Consider the following 24,968-nt stretch of genomic DNA (forward strand, 5'->3'; position numbering starts at 1 on the left):
TTGCAGGCTGACATGAGATTTATGGAAATAGGAGCCCATAGGAAGCCCCAGGTGAACAAGAGCTGCCACCATCCTATTTGTTTATAGTAGACCCAGAGATTCCAAGAGAAAACAAGTTCACCAGAACAAAGGCTTACCAGTTTCTGAACTTCAAATTCTGCAGTGATCTGCCAGTACCCCTCTTCATTGGGATACAACATCACAACATCAAAAGCGGAAGCTGTGGCAACTGTGGCATCGTCCTTGCTGAGGGCCAGCGCCTGTATTCTTGCATCATGCTCAAAATGATGAATAGGATACTTCCCAGTCCTCAAGTCCCAAATATTAAGAAATCCTAGGTAGAAAGAAACCATGCAGGTAACAACTTTAAATTCACTTAGTATGTATGATCTTATAAGAATCATGCAATCATTTTATTTTTCAAAATTCAACAAGAAATAATTGCACGGACATAACAGAGTCTACAGCTATCTGGTTGAATCCAGCTCCACTACTTGATAACTGTAGGACTTGGAGGAGTTACTCCATAGTTGTGAGTCTCTTTCTCTACCTGTAAAACTAAAGGTAACATTACTTACTGCACAGGACTGCTGGGCTTAGGAGACCAACTGTATAAAATGCTGAGGACGGGCCATTCCTAGTTATCTCCAATTTGTATGCATCCTATAGTGCCTGCTGTGTGTAAGTGTATTTAATCTACCAATAATGCTAATTTCCTTTCTATTGCTCATCCACAAATCCAGTCCCATTTCCTGTAACTTCCTATTGCCTAGAATAAAGCTCTTCATTTTTTTCTCCTTCCAGTCTATCTTCCCATCACCCTTTGCTCTTGCCTTGAATTTGGTCTCTGAACTATAAACGCCTTGAATTTTAGGTTCTTACTGTAAACTATCATTCAGCTCACATAAAGTTAAAAGAAAGTAATACATCTGGGCCACTTTGCAAGACTTTCAAACTGTCAGTAACCTAAGCAGGTGAGCACACAAAAGCAGAGCTTTCCTCAAGCTCAGCGTTAGAATATAAGACAGTGTGCTCTCTAAGGAGATGCAGATCCCGAAAGGCTCCACAGAACGACGCATTCCCCTGATGAATATTTTGCCAAATTCTCTCCATTCTGACTCAGAGGGAAAAGCTGTGCCACAGGAAATGCCCATAGTTTGCCCATTAGATAGGAGCTGGGCTCTCCCAGTCCAGGAAGTGCTGTCTTCACAGGGGGCTCTCGCAAATGCTCTGCACTGCATGTGTCTGCATGTGCTTTGAGACATTGCCACCAACAGTCAAGAGAAATAAAAGCTGCTACTTGCATGGAGCTTTCAAGGGTCCAGACTCCTTGTCTCCTCTCAGGGAGGCACATCAAGAACTCACTTTGAGAAGAAACAGAAGCTAAGCTGAAATTCAGCTAGAGAGGTGCAGGATGAGTGGCTATGTTTACAAGTGCATGAAATAACAAGGAGCGTGCTGAGTAACTGCCATACACCAACAAACTCACCCCGTTCTGCCAAGCATGGAGGCTGTTGAGCCACAGCTCACTCTAAGCACACATGGAGTTTATCTATAAACACATTTTTCACTATTGATTAAGTATTTTGGTTTTGTTGGCATCATTTTTCCAACAGAAGTGAAAGAACTGGATGCAATAAAATACACTTCACCCCCCAAAGTTGAGTTTCACAGAGCTATCTTGAGAAGGACTTTTTTGGGTTTTTTAATTTATTTTGGTATCAGGGATTGAACCCAGGGGTGCTTAGCCAGCCAGCCATATCCACAGCCCTTTTTAATATTTTATTAGAGACAGGGTCTCATTGAATTGCTTAGGGCCTTGTTAAGTTGCTGAGGCTGGCTTTGAACTTATGATCCTCCTGCCTCAGCCTCCCAAGCTACTGGGATTACAGGCATATGACACTGCACCCAGATAAGGACCTTTTTAGGGCTGGGGCTGGGGCTCAGTAGTAGAACACTTGCCTAGCATGTGTGAGGCCCTGGGTTCAATCCTCAGCACTACATAAAAGTAAATACATAGAATAAAGGTATTGTGAAAAAAATTCTTAAAAAAACAAAAAATGGACCTTTTTAGATAAAAATATATTCCAGGGCTCCATGAATTTAATGGCCATACAGTTCTCCAACATCCCTTTTAATGCCTAAGCATTAAGGACTGGTATTGCTTTTTGAAGAACTGACCCTTTATGATAAAGCAATGTCCCTCTGTACCCCTGGTTATAATTTTTTCTGTGAAATCCACTTTTTCTGTACTTGCCAAAACCACTCCAACTTTCTTCTGGTTACTGTTGGTAGCTGGATCTTCACCTTTTTACTCTGCCTCATGTCTTCAAAGTGGGTTTCTTATAGACAGTAAATAGTCTTGCTGTTAGCTGGGGTGTTTAGATTATTTAGTATACTTAATGTGATTATGATGAGGTTGGGCTTAATCTACCACTTTGCTATTTGTTTTCTGTTTGTTTCTGTTTGTCCTATCTGTTCTTTGCTACCTCCCCCCCCCCACTCTCTCTTTTGATTGTTTGGGTTGAGTTTGCATTGATATTATTTTGATTCCTTTGTTGGCTTATGAGTCAAAATTCTTCACTGTGTTATTTTATTTATTACTTTAGCATTTTAAGATGCATGACTGACTAAGCACAGTCTCCCTTCATGGGTATTTGCACCTCACAAAGTGGAGAACTTGACAGCAATATGCTTGCATTTCTCCCCTCCTAGCCTTTGTGCTCCTGGCATAGTTTTTATTTCTGCATTATGTGATAAGCCTTGCATACACTGTTATTTTTGCATAAGCAGGCAATTATCGTTTAGACTGATTTAAATAATAAGAAAAAGAGCCATTTCTTTTTACCCACAAAATCACCACTTCTGGTGTTCTTCTACTTACATCAACACTATAAAATCCTGCAGCTTCTGCAAGGTCTGCAATTTCCCTCTGAACTGTGTAGCTGGGTATGTGACCCAAAAGCACAGCTGCAAGAATGGGCACAGCAGCCGACAGAGAGGGATGTTTGAATGAAGGCTAATATTATAAATGGTCAACTTATTAGTAGTTAATCATGGCTACTTTTACAACCTCAAAACTTCAGAGTCTTGAACTGTGAATACTTGAATTATACAAATATTCTATAATACTGTAGTTGATCATCATCCATGTTGATAATCAAAAAGGAATTAATGTAATAATGCATTCAACAAATATTTATTGAGCCCCTGCTTGGTGCCCATACACTGCTGTAGGCACTGGGAATGCTGTAGTGAATCAGATAAAACAAAAAAGTCCCTGATTGCATATAACTGACATTCTAGTGGCATCTACAAAGTACCTTACCTGGGAGCACATAAAGATTAGAAGAATGTAGGGTTGGGGTTGTGGCTCAGTGGTAGAGCACTTGCTTAGTATGTGTGAGGCACTAGGTTCGATTCTCAGCACCATGTACAAATAAGTGAAAATAAAAAGTCCATCAACAACTAAAAAATATATTAAAAAAAGATTAGAAGAATGTGATCCCTATTTTCACAAAACACATACTAGAAGAAAACAAACATTTTAGTTACTAAAATGTAAAATTAAACACAACATAAAGTTTAACCTTCTGTCACAGTATCACTCCATTTTCAGGTCCCCAAAAATGGAGTGGCTAACTTTTCCAAAGACTTCAAGTTGAACTAGGTCCACATTCACTGCATGACTAAGGAAGAACTAGTCAATGCCTCTCAGAGCCAAAGAAATCTGCTTCTCAAATAGGTCTGTTTTAAACGAAATCTGATATAGATTCATTCAAAAGACCACGTTTTCTCCTATTGCAGATGCAGCAATGAAGAGACTTGGCTTTGGACATCGTGTGGATTTATAAAAGTGGCAGAGTTGTGTCCTTCTCTGCTCCCCACAGCAGTGAATTCTGAGTGCTGAACAGGGCCTAACATCAGTGAAGGCTTGCTGGATGTTTGTCTCATGTTTCAGTAAGGGAGCATTTGGTTGTAAGAAACAGAATCCAGTGAAATTGGCTTAAACACATGAGGAAAACAGACGGAAAAGGTACAGCTGTCATATAGCCCAAGGGTAGGAAATGCAAGAGATCAGAACCAGAACAAGGAAGACACTGAAAACAAGGCAGAGCTTGTCTTCAATTCTGACAGTTTCATTTTTTCTCTCTGCACAATCCAGCTTTCTCTTGTCCCTGAGTAGATGAAGAATGTGGCTGTCCCCATTCCACAAGGTCTTCTACTCTGAGCCCACAAGTCTGAGTCCGAGTCCACGAAAGGTTTCCCCATCCCTTGTCCAATCAGCTGAGGCCAAAAGGCAACTCAAATCCTACATACCTGCCTTCCTCTAGTGGGGCTGCAAAGGGACTTCAAAGCAAGGAGACACCCCAAAGGTGTCTACCACACCCACCCTGCATATTACACCAAAATCCTCAGCAAAGGCAAAGGGAGGTTCTAAGCAGCTTCTTGGTGATTTAAGAAGCAGGTCTCAGTTACCATTTCCTGCACCAGCCATGATCTGCCAGGCATAAGCCTTAAGAGTCAAAGTTGATGACCCCCATTTTGCCTCACATCAGTCTAGAAGGTGGAGCAGGTGTCGTTTTACGTTGAAATCTGATGTGGTGCTGGGATGAATGGTACTGCTCTCCTCCCAAGAAATATGAAAGGATGCAGACAAAGGAAACTGGGTCTTTCTAAGACTCTGAAAGAAGATAATGAGGACAGACCAAGGCCCCCCAAATTAGGTGGGGGCAGGGTCTGGCAGCCCCACCTGCTTCCTGAGCTCAGGACTCTCCACCTTAATGGAAAGAAAAGAAGACTTGACGGAAGGAACTCCAGTGGCCCTAGACTAGCAACAGCCATTAATGATGACATGAGTAATGAGGGCGGCTTTTGGAGAAGACATAAAGCTGCTCAGCAGCTGTGGATGGGCACCCATGCCAGTTTGCAGCACGCCCCTCCCACCTCCCAGAGGAGGCCAGCCAGAGTGTGGTAATGAAACTGCATATAGTGGAAATGGGATCTAAATGAGTTTAAACTGATTTATGTTAGCTTTTGTAAAGATTACTAGGTATCTGGAAAGTGCTACCACTGTGAAATAATGTTGACAATCCTTAAGACCTCTGCCTAATGGTACTTGCACAGAGTATTTATATTCCTCGTCATGGGAACAAGGACCATAATGGATACCATTTTTGTTTTATTAGGGATGCATATTTAAATTAATCTGCTATTTGCCTAAACAATTAGCTGCTTCTGTTTGTGTGCACAAAGCCAAAACTGCAATTAGGCTTCCATCAAAAAGATAAGTCCCAACTAAAACTGTCCCGGTGGAGCCATAAGAGCTCAGGGCACAACTTTCCAAAATTACTTTTTAGCATAATGGTAATTATGTTAATTGCTTGAAAGGTAAATAACCGCTGAACTGGTTTTGGAAAAAAACACAATTGGTATTGCCCCTCCCCTTTGATCTTTTCCATGCACCATAAAATTTAAAACAAGTTAACAGTTTAAAAAGTCAAATGCTGGTCACTTCTTGAACTACAGCTTGTCTTGTGCCGTTTGGTGCCTTCTTGATTAGAACTCATTTTAGTTTTGAGTTCCTCTTCGTGAGCTTACACCTGAAGTTTGGTTTCAGTTTCATAATAGTTAAATAGACAGGATCAATTAACTGTGATCAGAGACACAAATGAAGCTGAATGTTTATAAACACAGCTGGCAATCTCAATTTCCACCATGTAAGTAACAGTTACCCATAAGAAATTAAGCAGAAGTCAAAAGAAATGCTACAACAAGGGAAAGGCATTCTAACAAAAAGTGAAACTAAGCAGCACAATTCACAGTAGTTAAATTGTGGAGCCAACCCAGATGCCCTTCAGTAGATGAACGGATAGGGAAACTGTGGTATATATTCACAATGGAACATTACTCAGCATTTAAAGAGAATAAAATCATGGCATTTGCACGTAAATGGATGGAGTTGGAGAATATAATGCTAAGTGAAGCAAGCCAATCCCAAAAAATCAAAGGCCGAATTTTTCTTTGATATGAGGATGCTGACTCAGAATGGCGATGGAGGGGAGCATGAGAGGAATGGAGGAACTTTAGATAGGGCAAAGGGGAGGGAGGGGAAGGGAGGGGGCAAGGGGGTAGGAATGATGGTGGAATGAGTTAGACATTGGTACCCTAAGTACATGTATGAAGACCCGGATGGTGTGAAAATATTTTGTATACAATCAGTGACTTGAAAAATTGTGCTCTATATGTGTAATATGAAATGAATTGCATTCTGCCATCATATATAACAAATTTGAATAAATTTTTTAAAAAGTTAAACTAAATGTGTACCTCTCCATTCATCAATTCCTCACAACAGCACTTGAATTGTGGGCCACACAAAGGAAGTATAAAGTTTGAGAGGACAAAAAAAGTTTTGCTCTCATCGAAGAGGGGCCTGCCAATAGGAGAGTAATACCAGAGAAAACAAGGTCATGAAAAAGAGCTAAGCCATGAGGGTCTTGACAGGAAAAAGCTGAATGAAGTGCACTCTTGCCCAGATGCTGAGTGTTATCCTGGACAGGACAGCTACCACAGTGCTGAGGCTGGACTCTGCTGCCTACAGCAAACAAATAAATAGGAAGTATTCTAGAAACTGCATGTAAGATTATGATCTGAATGGGCTTAAGACCAGTGAAGGGACTGGTTAGGACATAAGCAAAGCAGAGACCAGATATGAGATCACCAAGCAGAAAGGGATGTCAAATGAAGAGGAAGGAAGGATGAATTCCATATTTAGTACCTCTCAAGTTCAAAACCGAAATAACATCTGAGAAAGAATAAGAAATTAAGACACAGTAAACTGCAAAGGAGGCAAATGTTACACTGTGAGACTGTGGCAATAAGAGTCAAAGGAAAAATGGATGGAGAAGCCAAAGATTCTGGACTGGCTCTTCTACAGAGGCAAGTACTGAATAGGCAAATAATATGAAAGAGACACCACTGCACACACAGCCTCTGATGCCTTGTACTTGAACAAAGATATTCACCAGAGCGAACCAGGGACTGGTCAAAGCAGAGGCCACAGGGAAGAGACTGGGGAGTTCAGAGGGCTGGGGGACTGCTTGATGGTGGGTAACAAGGGAGGACTTATTTTTCACCATGTACTCCTGGGTAATATTTTAATTCTTTTATGTGTAATTCTTTCTATGTGTAATACTATGTAACAAATCATAAATTTGGGTATACAACTTTATAAGTAATAATTTCATTAGTGACTAGATTTTTTCCAATCACTTTAGAATCAACATTTAATTTTGGTGTACAAAAAATAAAATAAAACTCAAATTCTACCTATGGCCCACTGATGATGGGTTTAGGTGAATTAGACTCCAAAGGAATCCAAAACATCACTGCCACCACCTCCCCTGGACCAAATGAGAGCAAGACATCCCAGCACAGGACATGGCCCAGGGCCAGCGTGCATTAAGCCTTAGACACTGTTCCTTTTAAAATAGATTTTATTTCTACAAGGAAAGTATGTATATCATCAAAAAACACCCACGTGGTTGAATAACACCACTATGCAATATTTAGAAACAAAATCTCAAAATAATGATGATTCCTAATGGATATATTGGAGTTTATCACATTCACTTCAATTTTGTATGTTTTGAATTTTTCATAATAAAAGAGTTTAAAAAAAAATAACTTGAAGGGTTAACACTAAGAAGTAAAAGTATATTAACTTGCGTTTTGTACATTTCCTTTCTACATGTATTTTACTGAGGATAGAACCCAGCGTCTTGCACATGGCTAGGCAAGTACTCTACCACTGAGTTACATCCCCAGTGCCTTCCCCAGCCATTTTTTTTTTTTTTATGAGGACGGGGGATTAAACCCAGAGGTGCTTTACCCCTGAGTTATATTCCCAGCTCTTTCATTTTTTATTTCAAGACAGGGCCTCCTTAAGTTGCCCAGGGCCTTGCTAAATTGCTAGGACTAGTCTGGAATTTGTGATTCTCCTGCCTCACCCTCCCTAAAGCCAGGATTACAGGCATGAGCCACCTGGCCCTCCCCTTTTTTCCTTGACAAGTTTCCAGGTTAGTCTTGAAGTCACCAACTCAAGTATACTCCTGTATCAGCCTTCTGAGTAGCTGGGACTAGAGGCATGTCCTTCCATACCTAGCTTACAAATGTTTTCAGTAGTCACATTGCCAAATAAGGGCCTTCTCAGATTTACCATGAAAATCCAAGACATTTGTAAACTTTAGAAATCCCAATTCAAATCTTCAAAAGATCTTGAAATTATACCTTTCAAACAAAAGCATGAAGAAACTCTACATAAGATTCTTAGATTATAGCAAACTGCAGTTGGTTTTGAGTTACCTAAGGCAAATGAGAATCAGAACATTGAATCCACAGAGAATCTAATATCTCACTCAGGCATTCAGATTCAAATGCAAATTTCCCCAGGAAATGGGTGGTTTTGCCACAGGAACCCTGGATGTTTGGGATGGGGCTCTTGGGTTATAATCTATTACTGTCACCATATTTTATTGCTGACATTTTCTCTGCTTTGGCCATTGGTAGCCCAATTTAGTTGCACTGCCCCATCCCCGTCATTTTTTTTAAAACCCTTATTTTCTGGTCCCACAAAGGTGTTCCACCTTGTACTTACCTGCCCTACCTCTGTTTCCTTTTATTTAAACACTAATATTTAGAAACTCAAATCTGGGCACTAGTTGTACTCAGCATTACTAAGGTAGCATAATACTTTAATAACATTTAAGAATTAGAATGAACAAATCCAGGTCCTCAGCTGAAAGGTCAAAAATCAGGCTCAGACACTATCCTTTCTTGCTGGGCAAAAAGGACTGACTTTTCAAGAGTGACATCAACTATACTGCAAAAAGTTATTAAAAGAACTCTTTTTTTTTTTTAATTTTAATATTTATTTTTTAGTTATCGGCGGATACAACATCTTTGTTTTGTATGTGGTGCTGAGGATCGAACCCCGGCCACACGCATGCCAGGCAAGCGCGCTACCGCTTAAGCCACATCCCCAGCCCCTCTTTTTTTTTTATTGGTTGCTCAAAACATTACAATGATCTTGACATATCATATATCATACATTTGTAAAAGAACTCTTCTTTTTTTTTTTCTTTTGCCTTTCAAAAATCAAATCAGTTTTGCAGAGGTAAAATCTACATGCAAAAAAAAAAAAAGAAAGTGAAAGCCATCCTGGTGGGCTGGGGATGTAGCTCAATGGTAGAGCACTTAACTAGCATGAGTGAGGTCCTGGGTTTGATCCCCAGCACCATTAAAAAAAAAAAAAAGTAAAACCATCAACTTTAAATTGTAGTGGAGCTTACAAGGCTATAGATACTTGTTCATTCTCATCAAGTATCTATAGCCTTGTAAGTTCCACTACAATCATAACATAGAACACTGTGTCACCCAGAAAGTTCCCTTATACCCCTTTGTAATGAGTCCCTTCCCCTGGTCCCAGCCCCTGGCAACTGTCCCACTGTTTGCTGACATGGTTTGCTTCTTTGAGGACTTCAGATAAATGAAATTTTATATAGTGTGTACTCCCCTGCAAGCAGCTTTTCTTTATTTAGCATAATGCTGCTGAGATGCATTACACGGTTGCATGAAGCAGTGTTCCACTGTGTGTCTACACCACAACATATTTATCCACTCACCAGCTGATATACATCTGAGTTGCTTTCAGTTTAGAAACATCATGGATAAATTTCTATCAACAATCAAGTACCTTAAGTTGTTATGTGAGCGTGTTTTCATTCACTGGGATAAATATAACAGTGAGACTGTTGAGTTATTGAGTTTATTTTTAAATTTACACAAAAATGCCAAACTATTTTCTAAAGTGCTGTCCCTGATTTGCATTCCCACCAGCAAGGAATGGAAATACCAATTACTCCTGGGTCACCAAAACACTGGTATTATTAGTATTTTTAATTTAAGACATTACAGCAAGTGTGTGATGATGTTTCCTAGTGGTTTTAATTTGTACTTGTTCAATGACTAATGATTTTGAGCATCTTTTCATATACTTCTTGGACATTCATATATCTTCTTTAGTAAAGTATCTATTCAAATCTTTTGCCATTTTTAATTGGTTGTTTGCTTATACTTAAGTTGTAAAAGCCCTCCCCATATGTATTTTTATATATACATACACACATGCATATGTGTATATATATACGTGTGTGTGTCTGTGTTTGTATGTGTGTGTATACAGTATATCTACATGATACATGCCATGTAGCAGATATGTCTTGCAAATACCGTCTGCCTGTCAATGGCTTGTCTTTTCATTTTCCTAGTGGTCTCTGAAGAGCAAAGGTTTTAAATCTTAATGAAATCTAACTTTTTTTTTTTTCTATTTTGGCTTTTCGTGCCTGAAGAAATCTCTGCCCAGCTTAAGGTCACAGCAACTTTCTACTTTGTTTTCTTTTACAAGTTTTACACTTAGGGCTACAATCTATTTTGAGTTAACTAATATATGGCATGAAGGAGAGGGTCATTCTAGGGGTGGGAGGCATACATAGACCCACTTGTTCCAACACCATTTGTTGAAAAGATTAATTTCTTTATTGAGTTACTGCATTTATAAAAACATCAGTGGGTGGGTCTCTCTTCTGTGCCTCTGTTGTACAGGTCTCTTCCAATGCCAGTAACACACTGTCCTGATTACTGTGGTTTACAGTAGATTTTCAAATGAGGGGGAAGAGTCCTTCAACATTGTACTTCTTTTCTCAAATTGTTTTCAGCTCTGTACATTTTTAGACTTTAAATTCTTTTTAGTCTTAAATTTTAGGACTGGTTTATAAATTTCTATGAAGGGGAAAAAAGCCTGCTGGGATTCTGACTGGGATCAGACTGTCTCTCCAGATCAATTAGGTGAACGATGACATCTTAACTGTTAATCTTCCAATCCATAGTCATGACAATTCTCTTCATTTGAGTTTTCCTTATTTCTCTCAGCAAGATTATCTCATATTTTTGATGCAAAACCAGTTTCTAGCTGTTTGTTGATAACTTGGAGAAAGAACTGATTTCTGGACACTGACCTTACATTCAATGACACGCTAAACATACTTTCTAGATCTAGTAACAATTTTGTTGATTGTTTAGGATTCTACACATAGATATTCTAACCATGGACATGTTTTACTTCTTCTTTTCTATTTGTCAGTATTATATTTCTTTTTCTTTCCTTTCTGCACTAACTAGAACCTCCACTACTATGTGAGTAAAAGTAATGAAAGTGCCTTATTTCTGATTTAAGAAGAAATCACCATCTTGTACCATTAAGAATGAAGTCAGAGGAGGATTGTAAGTTCAAGGCCAGCCTTAGCAAGTTAGTAAGGCCCTAAGCAACTTAGTGAGGCCCTGTGTCAGAAAGAAGGAGGAGGAGGAGGAGGAGGAAGAAGAGGAGGAGGAGGAGGAAGAAGAGGAGGAGGAAGAGGAAGAAGAGGAGGAGGAGAAGGAAGAGGAGGAGGAGGAAGTAGTAGCAGTAGTAATAGTTGTTGCTGTCAGCTGTAGGTTTTATACAGATGTTCTTAAGCAAATGTAAAAAGCTCTTTTCTGTTGATAGTGAGCAAAGAGGTTTTGTCATAAGAATCAACTTCTGTGTATGCCAAAACCCCATAATAACACACTGGTGTTATTTTTACATTAAGCAGACCCATTAACTTTTTTTTATATATGACAGCGGAATGCATTACAATTTATATTTCACATATAGAGCATAATTTTTCAAATCTCTGGTTGTAGACATAATATATTCACACCAATCATGTCTTCATACCTGAACTTTGGATAATAATGATCATCACATTCCACCATCATTAATAACCCCATGCCCCCTCCCTTCCCCTCCAACCCCTCTGCCCTAGGTGGAGTTCCTCTATTCCTTCCATGCTCCCTCTCCCTATCCCACTATGAATCAGCCTCCTTATATCAAAGAAAACATCTGGCACTTGGTTTTTTGGGATTGGCTACCTTCACTTAGTATTATCTTCTCTAACTCCACCCATTTACATGCAAATACCATGATTTTATTCTCTTTTATTGCTGAGTTATACTCCACCCATTTACATGCAAATGCCATGATTTTATTCTCTTTTATTGCTGAGTTATATTCCACTGTGTCTGTATGCCACATTTTTTTTATCCATTCATCTACTGAAGGGCATCTAGGCTGGCTCCACAGTTTAGCCTTTGTGAATTGTACTGCTATAAACATTGATGTGGCTGTGTCCCTGTAGTGTGCTGTTTTTCAGTCCTTTGGGTATAGACCAAGGAGAGGGATAGCTGGGTCAAATGGTGGTTCCATTCCCAATTTTCCAAGGAATCTCCATTCTGCTTTCCAAATTGGCTGCACCAGTTTGCAGCCCCACCAGCAGTGGATGAGTGTGCCTTTTACCCCACATCCTCGCCAACACATGTTGTTGTTTGTCTTTATGATAGCTGCCATTCTGACTGGAGTGAGATGAAATCTTAAGAGTGGCTTTGATTTGCATTTCTCTAATTGCTAGTGATGATGAACATTTTTTTCATGTATTTGTTGATTGATTGTACATCAGACTTATTAACTTTTAAAGATATAAAACAAAAATATCTTTACATTCACCCACATATTTACTATTCGCTTCTGCCATTCTACATTCCTGTGTGCAGATGCACAATTGTGTTTGTTATGGACTTCTTTCTGGCTGAAAAATTTCTTTCATGGTTCCTGGGGTGCAGGTCTTCTGTTAATGGCATCTCTCAGCCTTGATCTGTCTGAAGAAGAATATGTGATACTACCCTGACAGGTCGCTGAAGCTCTGCTCAGTACTTCCCTCTGCCTTTTTCTTTCTGCTTTTAAGTGTGCACGGTGTCTATTTCCACATCTTCAAATTCACTGATATTTTCTTCTCTACTGATTACATCTAGTACATTTTCATTTCAAGAATTCTCTCTCTTCTGTGGAAGTTCCACTGGGGTCTTTTTAAATATCTTTTCTTTCCTTATCATGCTTATGTTCTATGCTTTTAGAAACCTATGCACCTATTTATAAAAGCTATTTTAACACTCTTATCTATTAGTTTTCTGTTATTTCTTTATTCTCTTTCTGTGATTGACTCTTCATTTTATGGGTTGTATTTTCCTGCTTCTTTATATGTTTAATTTTTTATTGAATGACAGATGCTGTGAATTTTTCATGCTGCTTCCTGGGTTTTGTTGTATTCTATTAAATAGTGTTGGATTTGTTCTGATACAAAATTAAAATTAGTTGGATCCTTTTGAGGCTCACTTTTCAACTATTTTTTAGAGTAACTTCTAGACAGCTTTTAGTCTAGAGCTAACTTAGTCCCACTACTAAAATGTGATGTCCTTCAAGGATTGCTCCCAACAACCCATGAATTACAAGGTCTTCCCACACTGTCTCATAAAAATGCTAACTATACCTAGCCCTGAGTGAGCTCCAAGAACCACTTAGATTCTCCTCCCTTGTGCTAAGGTGTTTCCAGTTGGAAAACAATTAACTTTAGGCCTGCCTTGTTTGTTCACCTTTTCTAAGGGATCACAATGTTCAAAAACTGTGGCTTAATACATTTTGTCCAGCTTTCCAGTTGCTTAAAGCAGAAGGATAACTTCAATTATCTAATTCCTGTTATATCACATTGATCAGAAACAAGTATTTTAACTTTTTATTTTGAAATATTTCAAAATGACAAACTGTAAGAAATTCTATATATTCATTGTTCAGATCCCACAGCCAAATGTCCCAGTAACATGCTTTATAGAAAAAAGATCCAACAGAATACCCTTATTGTCATGTACATCTAAAAAGAACAAGTTTTTTTAAAAAAAAATGTAAAAAAAAGATCCAAGCCAGGATGACCCTGAACTTGGCTGACATGTCTCCATTGTCTCCTTTAACTAGAACAGTTTCCTAGATAGTCCTTGACTGTGGAGATGTGTGGCAGTTTTAAAGAGGGCAGGTCAGTCATTGTGTGGAATGTTCCTCAATCTGGGTTTGTCCAGTATTTCCTTAGGACTAACCAGGTTTGACAGTTTGGCTGGAATCTCACAGAAGTGCTTCTGTGTTTTCCTAACTGCATCCTATCAACATGGTACAGGACGACAATTTGTATCACTACTGATGATGTTAAGTTTGACTGCTTTATTAAGATGTTATCTGACAGGCTTCTCAATGGCAAAGCTACTTTTTTCTCTTTTTTAATTAATAAGTGTTCTGTGAGAATATTCTTCGAGACTATGTAAAATCCCAACCATCATCCCATTCTTTTTTTTAAAGATTTTTTAAATATGGACACAATATCTTTATTTATTTTTATATGGTGCTGAGGATCGAACCCAGTGCCTCATATATGTGAGGTGAGCGCCCTACCGCTGAGCTATAACCCCAACCCCCATCGTCTCATTCTTACTCACTAGTTTTATCATCAATTGACTTTTCTGCCTGAATCAATTAGTACCATGGTTACCAATTAGTGATTTTCTAATCTCATCATTCTTTCTGTAGTTATTAGACGACATTCTACTTTAAGAAATTTCTTCTCCCTTTTTATTCATCTATTTATTTTTTAAAGTGTGTACTTGAGGATTCCTGTTTTGTTTCATGGCATGTTATATTCTGTTGCCATCAATATTTACTTTGATACTCAAACTGTCCCAGAACTGGCCAAAGGGAACCCTTCAGGCTAGCCCCTGTGTACGCCGACAGGGTACCATCATTTCTCAGACCCCTCTTCACTTCCTGGTGCACACCGCTGTTTCAGGGTTACTTGGTTCTTTCCTGCCCAGCCCTGCAGTTAGCACTTCTAGCAGCTCTGGCTCCTCTTAGTACACAGCATCTTTTTGAGAGCTGGGTACTAGCTGCACTCCTTGTTGCTGGGCTGATGATCCTACACCTCCTCAGCAACAAAGCCAGGACAAACACGAACACACACACACACCCCATCTGTGTACTTCTCTTCCTATCTGTACTGAAAATCATAAATTCCACACCTATACTCCCCATGCCAACCTGGCCCCACAGGGCTCACTCTGGCCTCCCCCGTCCCATACGTTCAATTCCTTCTCCCACAGTGAGAAAACTGGCTCCCATCACCCACTACACACCAGCTCAGCCTTTTCTGTGAAGTGCCAACCTGCCAAACCACCATGCTGCTGCACTGGGGCTCTCTCCTCCTCCACCTGGCCCCTCAGGGCCCTCCGTCCCCAGTAGGACCTGCCTAGTGGCTTTCTCACTGAAAAGGCAAGCAGCAGGCACATTTTGCTTTTAAAACAGAAATACACTCATTCCACAAATATATTTCTTTCTGTTTTGATAAAACTCTAGGATTGAGAATGGAGTAAACACTACAACTAAAACTGCAAGTACTGAGAGGGAAATTAAATTATCTCACTTAAAACCAGATCTATCTTCCTCAAAAAAATCAAACTTATGGTGGCTTGTCAGTTGGCACATTTAAGAATTTGAACAGTTTATTTTTCAAAACTATCTCCCAAAAGCTACCTTGTGCTATTTATTATTCCTTTCAGTTTTTAACTTCAACTGCAATAAGCCAGGAAGCTACTCTGAATTTATGCATCACACCGTGTATTATTAAAAATTAGTTTTCAATAAAACAACCTCTAATAAACCAAAGGATTAACACTAAATCTTATATCATAAATTGAAAGTGCCACTCCTTTTAAAAATTTCTTAATTATCTGAGAATTTAATCATCTGCTATTCTGTACCTAATACAGTGTTGCTGCTGTTGTTTTTTTTTTAATTTGAGAGCTTGCAGAACCCCAAGAATTATCTGTGGACCCCTCAGCGTGAAAACCAATGTGCTGTAAGGTTAACACGGGCATGTGGGTGATCATCCAGTGCCAAGAGCCTGCAAACACAAATGCACACGCTGAGATCCCACAGTGCAGCTCAGTTACAGGGTCAAAAGACCTACGTGGGGCTTTCTGAGATTGCCATCAACATAAATACACAGATTTTCAAAAGTTTCCTAAAGTCTCACAACTCTTGCCCAAGACCATCTCTGTTGACTCCCGCTGAAGGAATACTGCACCATTATTCAGTTATAATGCTTATTAGCTCAAAATATACATAAATAAGTATAATTTCAAGCTCTTCTTATTAAATAGAAAAACATTTAAAGGAATAGCTTCCTCTATCACATAATACAGCCTCTGTGGCTTGCCTATGAGACAAACTCTGACACTCTAGAACATACCAGGTAGGAACTGCTTTAAAGCTTAATTCTCTAAGAAATACTTCCTGAACACCCACACTGCCTCAGCTCAGAACTCTGCATTTATTTTTTACTATGATTTTTTTTACTTCTCCACAGAATATTTTTTAAATGTGGGCACTCCTTCTGTTAAGAAATTGCTCAAATGAGACCGGGGATCGGGTCAGTGGTAGTAGAGTGCTTGCCTAGCATGTCCAGGGACCTGGATTTAACACCCAGTACCACAAAAAATAAAAAGAAAGAAAGAAAGAAAATTGCTTAACTGTGTAAATGTACCATATTTTTTTAAAAAAAATTTTTAGTTGTAGATGGACACGATACCTTTATGTGTTTATTTTTATGTGGTACTGAGGCTCGAACCCAGGGCTTCACACATGTGAGGCGAGCACTCTACCACTGAGCCACAACCCCAGCCCGAATGTACCATATCTTTTAAAAGGACTATTCCTAGAATTTTTTTAGTTTTTGTCAGAAAGTTGTTTCACTTCATTCTGTTTGCCAAGTATCCAATTGAAAGGTGCCTGGGCCTAAAAGCAGACATCAATATCAGGCAAGAATTTATTAATGAAACTTTTAAGAGAAGTGACCAGAAAAGAAAGGCCTTGAAATCAAATAAAATTCTCCACAACCCACAGTCAGCTGTCCCAGGCAACTCCCAAGCAGCACCCCAACATATTACTAATCCACCTCTCAAACTTCAACTTTGACCACAAGAAAGGGAGGCAAATTGTATACTGCACTCATCGTCATCATTAAGATTCAAACAACGGGGCTGGGGTTGTGGCTCAGCGGTGGAGCTCTCGCCTAGCATGTGCGAGGCCCTGGGTTCAATCCTCAGCGCCATGTAAAAATAAATAAATAAAATGAAGATATTGTGTCCAACTAAAAAATAAATATTAAAAAAAAGATTCAAACAAGAGACATATGCAAAACAATCAAAAAACTGATTTTTTTTAATTAAACACAAACTTATTAATGAAACTTTAGAAGCACCTTGTCTCTAGAACTGCATAACTAAACCATGGTCCTACTGTTTACGATTAACAAGCAGCTTGCAGAGAGCTGCTCTCACCCACTGTCCCTACAAAAAATCACTGTCACTTCAGCCCAGGAAAGGCTGGGCCCTGGACAATGGAGTCTGTGTATGCTCTGACAATTGCACTGGGACTGCTGCAGAAGTGGCTAAGCCACCTTGCCTCACTTGATGGCACCACAGAAAGAGGACTGTTGGCTGTCCCATCTAGGTCCCACATGCTAACATGCACCTGGTCTCATCTTTCCTCTGCCCATTTAGGGGGACAAACAAGAACTTCTTTGCATATAAGAAGTGTGTAATCTCACTTCTTACCAAAGAATGAGTTTTTAAGACAAACTCTGAGCAGGGAGTGGGCTTCCAGCACACTGCCATTCCCTAATGCTGTGGCTCAAGGCCAAAGGCAGGCAAGCATGGAGCAGATGGAGTCCTGGCAAGGTCTCTGCTGTCCCTGCATTAGCAGCATCTGCTCATTACTCAGAACCTTCGCCTGCTTTATCTAATGCTCCAGGAAAAGCATTTTGATTTGATTCATTTCGGTACGGTAACGTGCAACACAATTAGTGGTAAAATCAAACTGGAGGACAGCCAGTGCTGACAATCGGAAACAAGGCAGAAGAAATATGAGGCCAGTGGGTTGGAATTCAAAAAATCACAACTGTGGATCACCTTGCCAAATCTCCACACCCCAGGTGCATGTGCAGTGTTCCTACAGGGCAGGGAAGTGGAAAAGGAAAAGGACGTAGGGATGACTTACTTTCTCCCAAAGCAATTTCCATCTCCCCTCTGGGTGAGATTTCTTCTGTGGAGAACATGGTACAGACCATGGAGAGGTCTCGATGACTACAGAGCTTCACTTTGGCACAACCAGAGAGCTGGAGTTCATTAACTCATTTTATTATCTTACTCTTCTTTTTTGTGAGGCACAGTCACAAATTTTATATGGCAGATCCCACAAGGTAAATTTCCCCTTTGCCATTTTTTGCCAAAGAATAGCCAGTTCACTGATCCTGTACAGAAGCCATTAAAAAGAAAAAATAGTGTGCATTTGATTGTTCAAATCCGTCTTTGCTCAGAACTAGCTATTCATGAATATGTTGACATAAATATCATTGTGCCAATCTTATAAACTAAAGTGAGAACAAAGGTAATGCCACCTGAGGTCTGGGGAAAGAAAGCAATTGCTCTTTATCACAGAAAAAAGTAACAGCCTGTATCAGATTGGTAGGATGCACTCAGAGAGGAGCCAGAAAACTCAAGAACTCTAAGAGAAATAATCCTTAACATCTAAATGAACTTGAGACAAATCAAAGATTTCAAGATGAAGTAACCATCTTCCCAAGCATTATGTGAAACCCAAAAGGACAAGACAGACAAACTCAATGATATAAACGTAAACTATCAGACAAATCAAATGAAACATGAAGTATGAAAACAGATTGAAACACAAAAAATAATTTCGTTTCTACAAGCTTGTAAAGGCAGCTTTCTGATAAGAGACATTGAAAAAAAGATCCCATTCAGATCCACATTTTCTACTAACCCACCAGGATAAATTCTATATGGATCAAGATTTATAGCCAGATGTGGTGATGCACACCTATAATCCCAGTTACTTGGGAGACTGAGGCACGAAGAATTGCAAGTTCAAGGCCAACCTGGGCAACTTAGTGAGATCCTGTCTCAAAATAAAAAATATAAAAAGGGACTGGGTGTAGTTTAGTTGTAGTTTAGTTGGACCCTTGAGTCCAATTCCTAGTACCAAAAAAAGAGAGAAAGAAAAAGATTTAATTATTTAAAAAGTTGTAATGGTTAATGGAGAAAAAGAAGTAGTAGGTACACATATGAAAAAAATTCAACCTCTCTCACTCTAAAAGAAGTATAAATTAAAACTATACTCAGATTTTTCAGATACCAATTCTTATCCAGTTGATAAATACCCAAAAGTTTGAAACACAATTCAATGGTAAAACTGAGAAAATGGGCACAGTCTCACACTATGCACAATACCCCGTTTGCATTTACCCTTCAACCCAGAAACCACTCCTCTAGGAAACTACTCTTCTGCCCCCATGTAAAATGTCCTCTGACAGTTTTCCACCACAGCACTGCTCATACAGCAAGCGACCAGATGCAACACAAGTGCTCCTCGACAAGCCGTAGTGCTTACATACGATGGGATGCCACGAGTGTGTAAGGAGTGGTCTTCCTCTGCACAGACAAGGGCCACCTTTCAAGATATGTTACGGTGTGGAAAAGCCAAGATGTGGAAGAACATATGGCAGTACGCTACCTTTTGTAAAAAGAAAAAAGTGTGAGGAATAAGAATAGATATTTATATTTGCTTGGAATTGTAATACCAAAGTACTGGAAGGACATATAACAAAATATTGTTCTTCAGAATGGAATGGACAAAGGTGGGTGAAAGCAAGATTTCTCAATGTATAATTGCCAATATTATTTTGATCTTTGATCCCTTATTATATATGAATCAAAATTATTAAATCACAAAATAAAATTTATTAACCATTTAGAAAATTAAAATCAGCCACTAATTTCTAGAAAATAACATAAAACAAAGTCCATTCAAGAATAAATGATAAAAAAAATCAGAAATATGTAGGACCAGGGTTATTTCCTTAGCCTTTTCCTTTCAGTCAAGAAAAGAGAAAACCCCAAAAAGAAAAATGGGAAAACACAGGAACAAGCAATTTGCAGACAAAGAAACAGTAACAACTAAACACATAATGAAAAGGCATTCATGTAAACTTCGAGTAAAGTAAGGCAAACACAAGAACAAGGAAACGCCACTTCCACATGTCAGACACGAGGGAACAGTCTCCCTCACATTCGTTTGTGAGACTAGACTGGTGAAACCCTTCTGGGGAACAATTCACAATATTCGTCCAAACATAAAACACCCCCAGTCTTCAACCCAGCAACCAGTCATTTACCCCTTGTGTACGCTTACACAAGTTCACTGTGGTATTTGTTTCAGGATGCTGCTTGCAGCATTGCCTTTTTTTTTTATATTAGTAGCAGGGATTGAACCCAGAGGCACTTAACCAACGAGCCACATCCCCAGCCCTTTTCATTTTTTATGTTGAGACAGGGTCTCCCTGAGTTGCTTAGGGCCTCACTAAGTTGCTGAGGCTGGCTTTGAACTCACGATCCTCCTGCCTCAGCCTCCAGAGCTGCTGGGATTTTAGGTGTGCATCACCATGCCTGGTGCAGCACTGCTTTCAATCACTTCCTAAACAGCTCAAATGTACATCAACAGGGGCCCTAACAGATGGACTGAGGACAGCCACACAGAGCAACACTACAGGCACTAAAACAAGATGCTGAAAAGAGTAGAGAGGGAGCCTGCATGTAAGACCACGTAACAGCAGCACTTCAGCTTCTCTTCTGATATATTTCATATACATTTTTGCCATCTGAATTTCAATTATGATTTTAAAACCAAGCATGTGAAATATTTTGACAATCATTTGCCACATATTTACCAAACAAAACAAATTTTCTGTCATATCTACTTTGTTCCCCAATATTTCTGTGTAGCAATAGGGATGAGGGGGATAAAGACAATTCTTATTAACAATATAAAACCAGGGTCTGAGGGTATAATTGAGAGGCAAGTGTAAGCTGCATATGCCAAGCCTTGGGTTAAAACCCCAACACCAAATGCACACACACTCAACCAACAGAATACCTGAGTATCACCTCAAGCTGTACCTTGCAAGTTCAAATATGAAACAAGGGCACAAATAACTTGAGTGCACAGTTCTAGAAGAGCCTCTGAGTTTGGCATTGCAAAAACAACACTAAAACCCCCCTAGTACAATCTGGGATTCACAATCAGAGTTCTGGATTTACTACTGGCTTCAACCTCAAATCTATTACTTAGCTGGCTTTAGGCCTGTTTCCCCATTGGTAAAATATGTGTGTACCAATGTGTATGTGGCAGCAAGAAGTTCCTAGATCATTCTAAAACATGCTAACTTAAAAGTGATACAACTTTCATATAGGTGTTTATATTAAAAAAAAAAAACTTCACTGATAATTTAAAAAGTAGCAAACAAGCTTGTTTACAGAATTTCAGTAACTATAGATGAAATAATAACTATATGACAGAAGCAGCTCAGTGAATTTCTATAGGCTGAAAAAACAAGAATCTATCTATCAACAGTGCCTACTAACATCAAGCCAAAAGAAGAGCATTCACAGTGCTAAAATAATAAAGATCCAGCTCTAATTTTCATTCTTGAATGACATATAGATATAAAATTCCCCATTAGCTACTTCAGTTTTGTCCTCTGAGGCAACAGACAATGTCACACTGACTCTGAGGACGTGCCCCAGCGCCCTGACATGAACACTAACATTCTGAAATACACTGCAGTCTACCTTCAGGCAAGTGGGGAGACAAGAGATTCAGTTTCCAACAGAGTGGACGTGAGGAGCATGAGTGGCGGTCTTACAGGATACCACGGCCACTGAAATGATTATTTCTATTAGCTATAAACTTCCAAGTGTTTCATTACTTCTGTAAAAACTAACTTTAGACTATTCTCACCTAGTTCCATAAGCCCACAGTTGCTCACACACAAAAAGAACCCTCTCAGTGCCAGAGAGACAGCACATTGCTATCAAATATCTTGTATAGTATGTAAGTGCCCCAAAAAAAGGTAGGCACTGACTGTTATTTTTCTATTTCCATATTTGTCAATAGATTATCTATGCTATCCCCTTATCACTATTCCTTTTGGACTGAACAGAGGCTAAAGGAAAAGTAGGCCAAGTATATTTAATATTTTACACCAAACAAGTTATTTGCTTAAGATGGCTTGGCCAGCCCTGTCGTGTCTGGCACCAACGCCCAGCCCGACAGTTCCAGTAGGAATTAAACACCAGTTTTAATGGGTGCTGTGTTCCAATGCCTGCTAACGCACTGAGGGTTCCTCGCCAGCTTCTTCACATAAAGGCAGGAGTGTGTGTGTGTGTGCCCACGTGTGTGTGTGGAGGGATTACAGGGGAGCCAGCCACAGCTGCTTAATTTCTGTGAAGCTTTTTTTCCCTTCAGAGGGAGGAGGGCTGCGTTACTTACCATCCTCATAAGCTGCTACCGCCAGCGAGCTGTTGATCCTCACAAAGGAGACATATGGCTGCATTCCAGGCTCATCCTCCTCATACTCTGATTCCAGGAAGGGGGCCACATAGTCCCAGGTGCGGGTGTCCCACACCCTCACTTCCCCTGATGTATATCTGGAAAAGAAGGATACACTTGGTTCCAAAATGGGATTGGAGAGAAAATGGGGAGGGCCTTGAAACAACAGGGGAGTGAGATCTGGACAGCAGGGAACACTCCTGTGACACTGTTTGGATGAGTAACTCCAACTCGGGAAAATGTCAACTGGATGACAGAAGGCTGTGAACACGGTTCACATTCTCACAGCACAATGGTGACAATTTCAAACAAGAAACTATAATAAGAAAGTGGGCATCGAGATCTCCTCGCTTCCCTTTTTACACTGTTAGAACCAATCTGCCACCTCAAGTTCTCCCACTAAAGGGCTCACTAGCAGAAATCTGTAGGAGCAAAGAGATTCTCTCTCTCTCTCTCTTTCACACACACACACACACACACACACACACACACACCAGAAGGAGATGCTGCTGGGATACTAGGAACTGATGGTCTTACAGGCGCAAGCTTTCTAATACCTCATCCATGCATCAGATCTGACTGATTAAAGTCCCTAAAGACTAATTGATTTGCTGAAACAATTAAATCTTGCCTTTAGCAGCCAGACAGCGCTGCCTCCTCATGAAACACTCTTGTCTAAATGCACACTGGTTGTGCCCTCTTGGAAAACAAGAGCACTTGCTCGGTCCTATCCCTACTGCCACTCCCACAAATGACCGTCTCCATTAAAGCCAGGTAGGGCCAGAACCTGCTCAGACAGGAGGCCCTTAGGGTAACAAAATGCCAATGATGAGTGGGGCACTGTCTGCCACCGAGGGCTTTTTTTTTCTTTCTTTCTTTTTTGAGGTAGTAGGGATTTGAACCTAGAGGTGCTCGACCTCTGAGCCACATGTCCAGCCCTTCAGTTTCATTCCTGAGACAGGGTCTCTCTAAGCTGCCTAGGCTAGCACTGTAACTTGCAGTCCTTGTGCCTCAATCTCCTAAATTGATGGGATTATAGGCATGCACCACAACACATGGCCTTGCCACTGAGTTATTCAAGTTCTTTTTTTTTTTTTTTTTGTACCCATAGGTGCTTAACCACTGAGCCACATCCCCAGTCCTTTTTAATATTTTATTTAGAGACAGGGTCTCACTAAGTTACTTAGGGCCTCACTAAGTTGCTGAGGCTGGCTTTGAACTCACAATCCCCCTGCTTCAGCCTCCCGAGCTAGTGGAATTACAGGTGTATACCACCAAGCCCAGCCTTATTTAAGTCCTTTCCATCTGTTACACAGGTTTAATACCACATGTAAAACAAGTGGCAGGAGGGTTAAGGTTGGAAGTAACTTTGAGTACCTCATGATGAGCCCACATCACAAAGACAGGCAGGTGATTCTGAAGGGCTTCAGTCTTCCTAAGGCCCTAACCATTCATTATTCCTTCGGGGTTTCACTGTAGAACTGAACAAGATAACCTCTCAGATCTATTTAATCACTGAAATCTATGACATAACATGTATAAAGCAGGCACACAAGTTCAATCTCAGTTGAGATTTTTAAATAAAGAAACAAAAAACACTGATTTGGGAGTGCTTTGTTTTCATTTAATAGCTTTTCCTCCAAATTATTACTTTATAGTAAATGCCTGTATTACACAATCCACGGGTTGTCCTGTCACACCAGCTCTCTAGGCTGAAGAACTTGCTCTCCACCTGGGGGATGGGGTCTGGAGAGAACACGTGATGGCCGGAGATGAAGAGGAGAGATGTGCTTTCTAACATGGGCCTGCTGCCTCTCTGACCACTGAAGTGCTCACAGAAATAAGCATCTCACAGAACCCTCACACCATCAACGTCCTTAAGCCTGGTGATGAGAGAGCAAGGGAGGCTGTGGCTATCCCCCAGGCCAAAGCACACTCGTGGGCTTCCCAGGCTCTCCAGGAAGCTGTCCACATCACCCTCTTAACCGTGAACCCGACTCAAGAACACAAACCCCACACCCCACTGCATCAAGACACCGCACTCAACCTGACACCCTGAAAATGACTTGCGATGTTCTCTGGAGTAAGGGCACTTGCTTAGCTTCAGAGACACTGAATGAGACATTTGAATTCCTAGACTGTGTGATTAGAGTCTTAAGGTTAAATTCCAGGTAAAAGGAACTAGTTAGTTTAGAAAAGAAAGGTTAAAGGATGACACTGTCTCTCAGAAATACAGAGAAAGGCAAGTGAGAGAAAGAAGGGGAATTTAGATCAGAGAACTATGGATCTCTGAGGAGAAAAGAGTACTCAGCCAGGAAATGTATGAGCCAGGGTGGTTCTGAGTACCACACCACACCCTCAGCTTCCTGCTGCTCTCTGTGGCACCCCCTTGAGGCACAGCGGGAGGCGCAGGGTGTCCAGGACAGGATTTCAGTGGCCAGAGCTGCAGTGCTCACCTCAACACCATCAGTCAGTACCCCCAACACAGAGT

The 24,968-nt window shown here is 40.2% G+C and overlaps 1 protein-coding gene across 1 annotated transcript in view; it reads right to left on the bottom strand.

Annotated features, from left to right (window-relative positions):
- Fbxw8 (F-box and WD repeat domain containing 8) overlaps positions 1 to 24,968 on the bottom strand; it is a 107,196-nt gene that overhangs the window by 39,113 nt on the left and 43,115 nt on the right. The window contains exons 5-6 of the mRNA XM_046446231.2: positions 22,418 to 22,575; positions 138 to 334 (exon numbers count right to left, since the gene is read on the bottom strand). Coding sequence (XP_046302187.1) covers positions 138 to 334; positions 22,418 to 22,575 — 355 coding nt within the window. The remainder of the gene's footprint in view (positions 1 to 137; positions 335 to 22,417; positions 22,576 to 24,968) is intronic.

Source organism: Marmota monax, unplaced genomic scaffold (assembly GCF_021218885.2).
Source record: "Marmota monax isolate L192 unplaced genomic scaffold, Marmota_monax_Labrador192_F-V1.1 WCK01_AAM20220418_F8-fsc00092, whole genome shotgun sequence".
In the NCBI taxonomy this organism is placed as follows: domain Eukaryota; kingdom Metazoa; phylum Chordata; class Mammalia; order Rodentia; family Sciuridae; genus Marmota; species Marmota monax.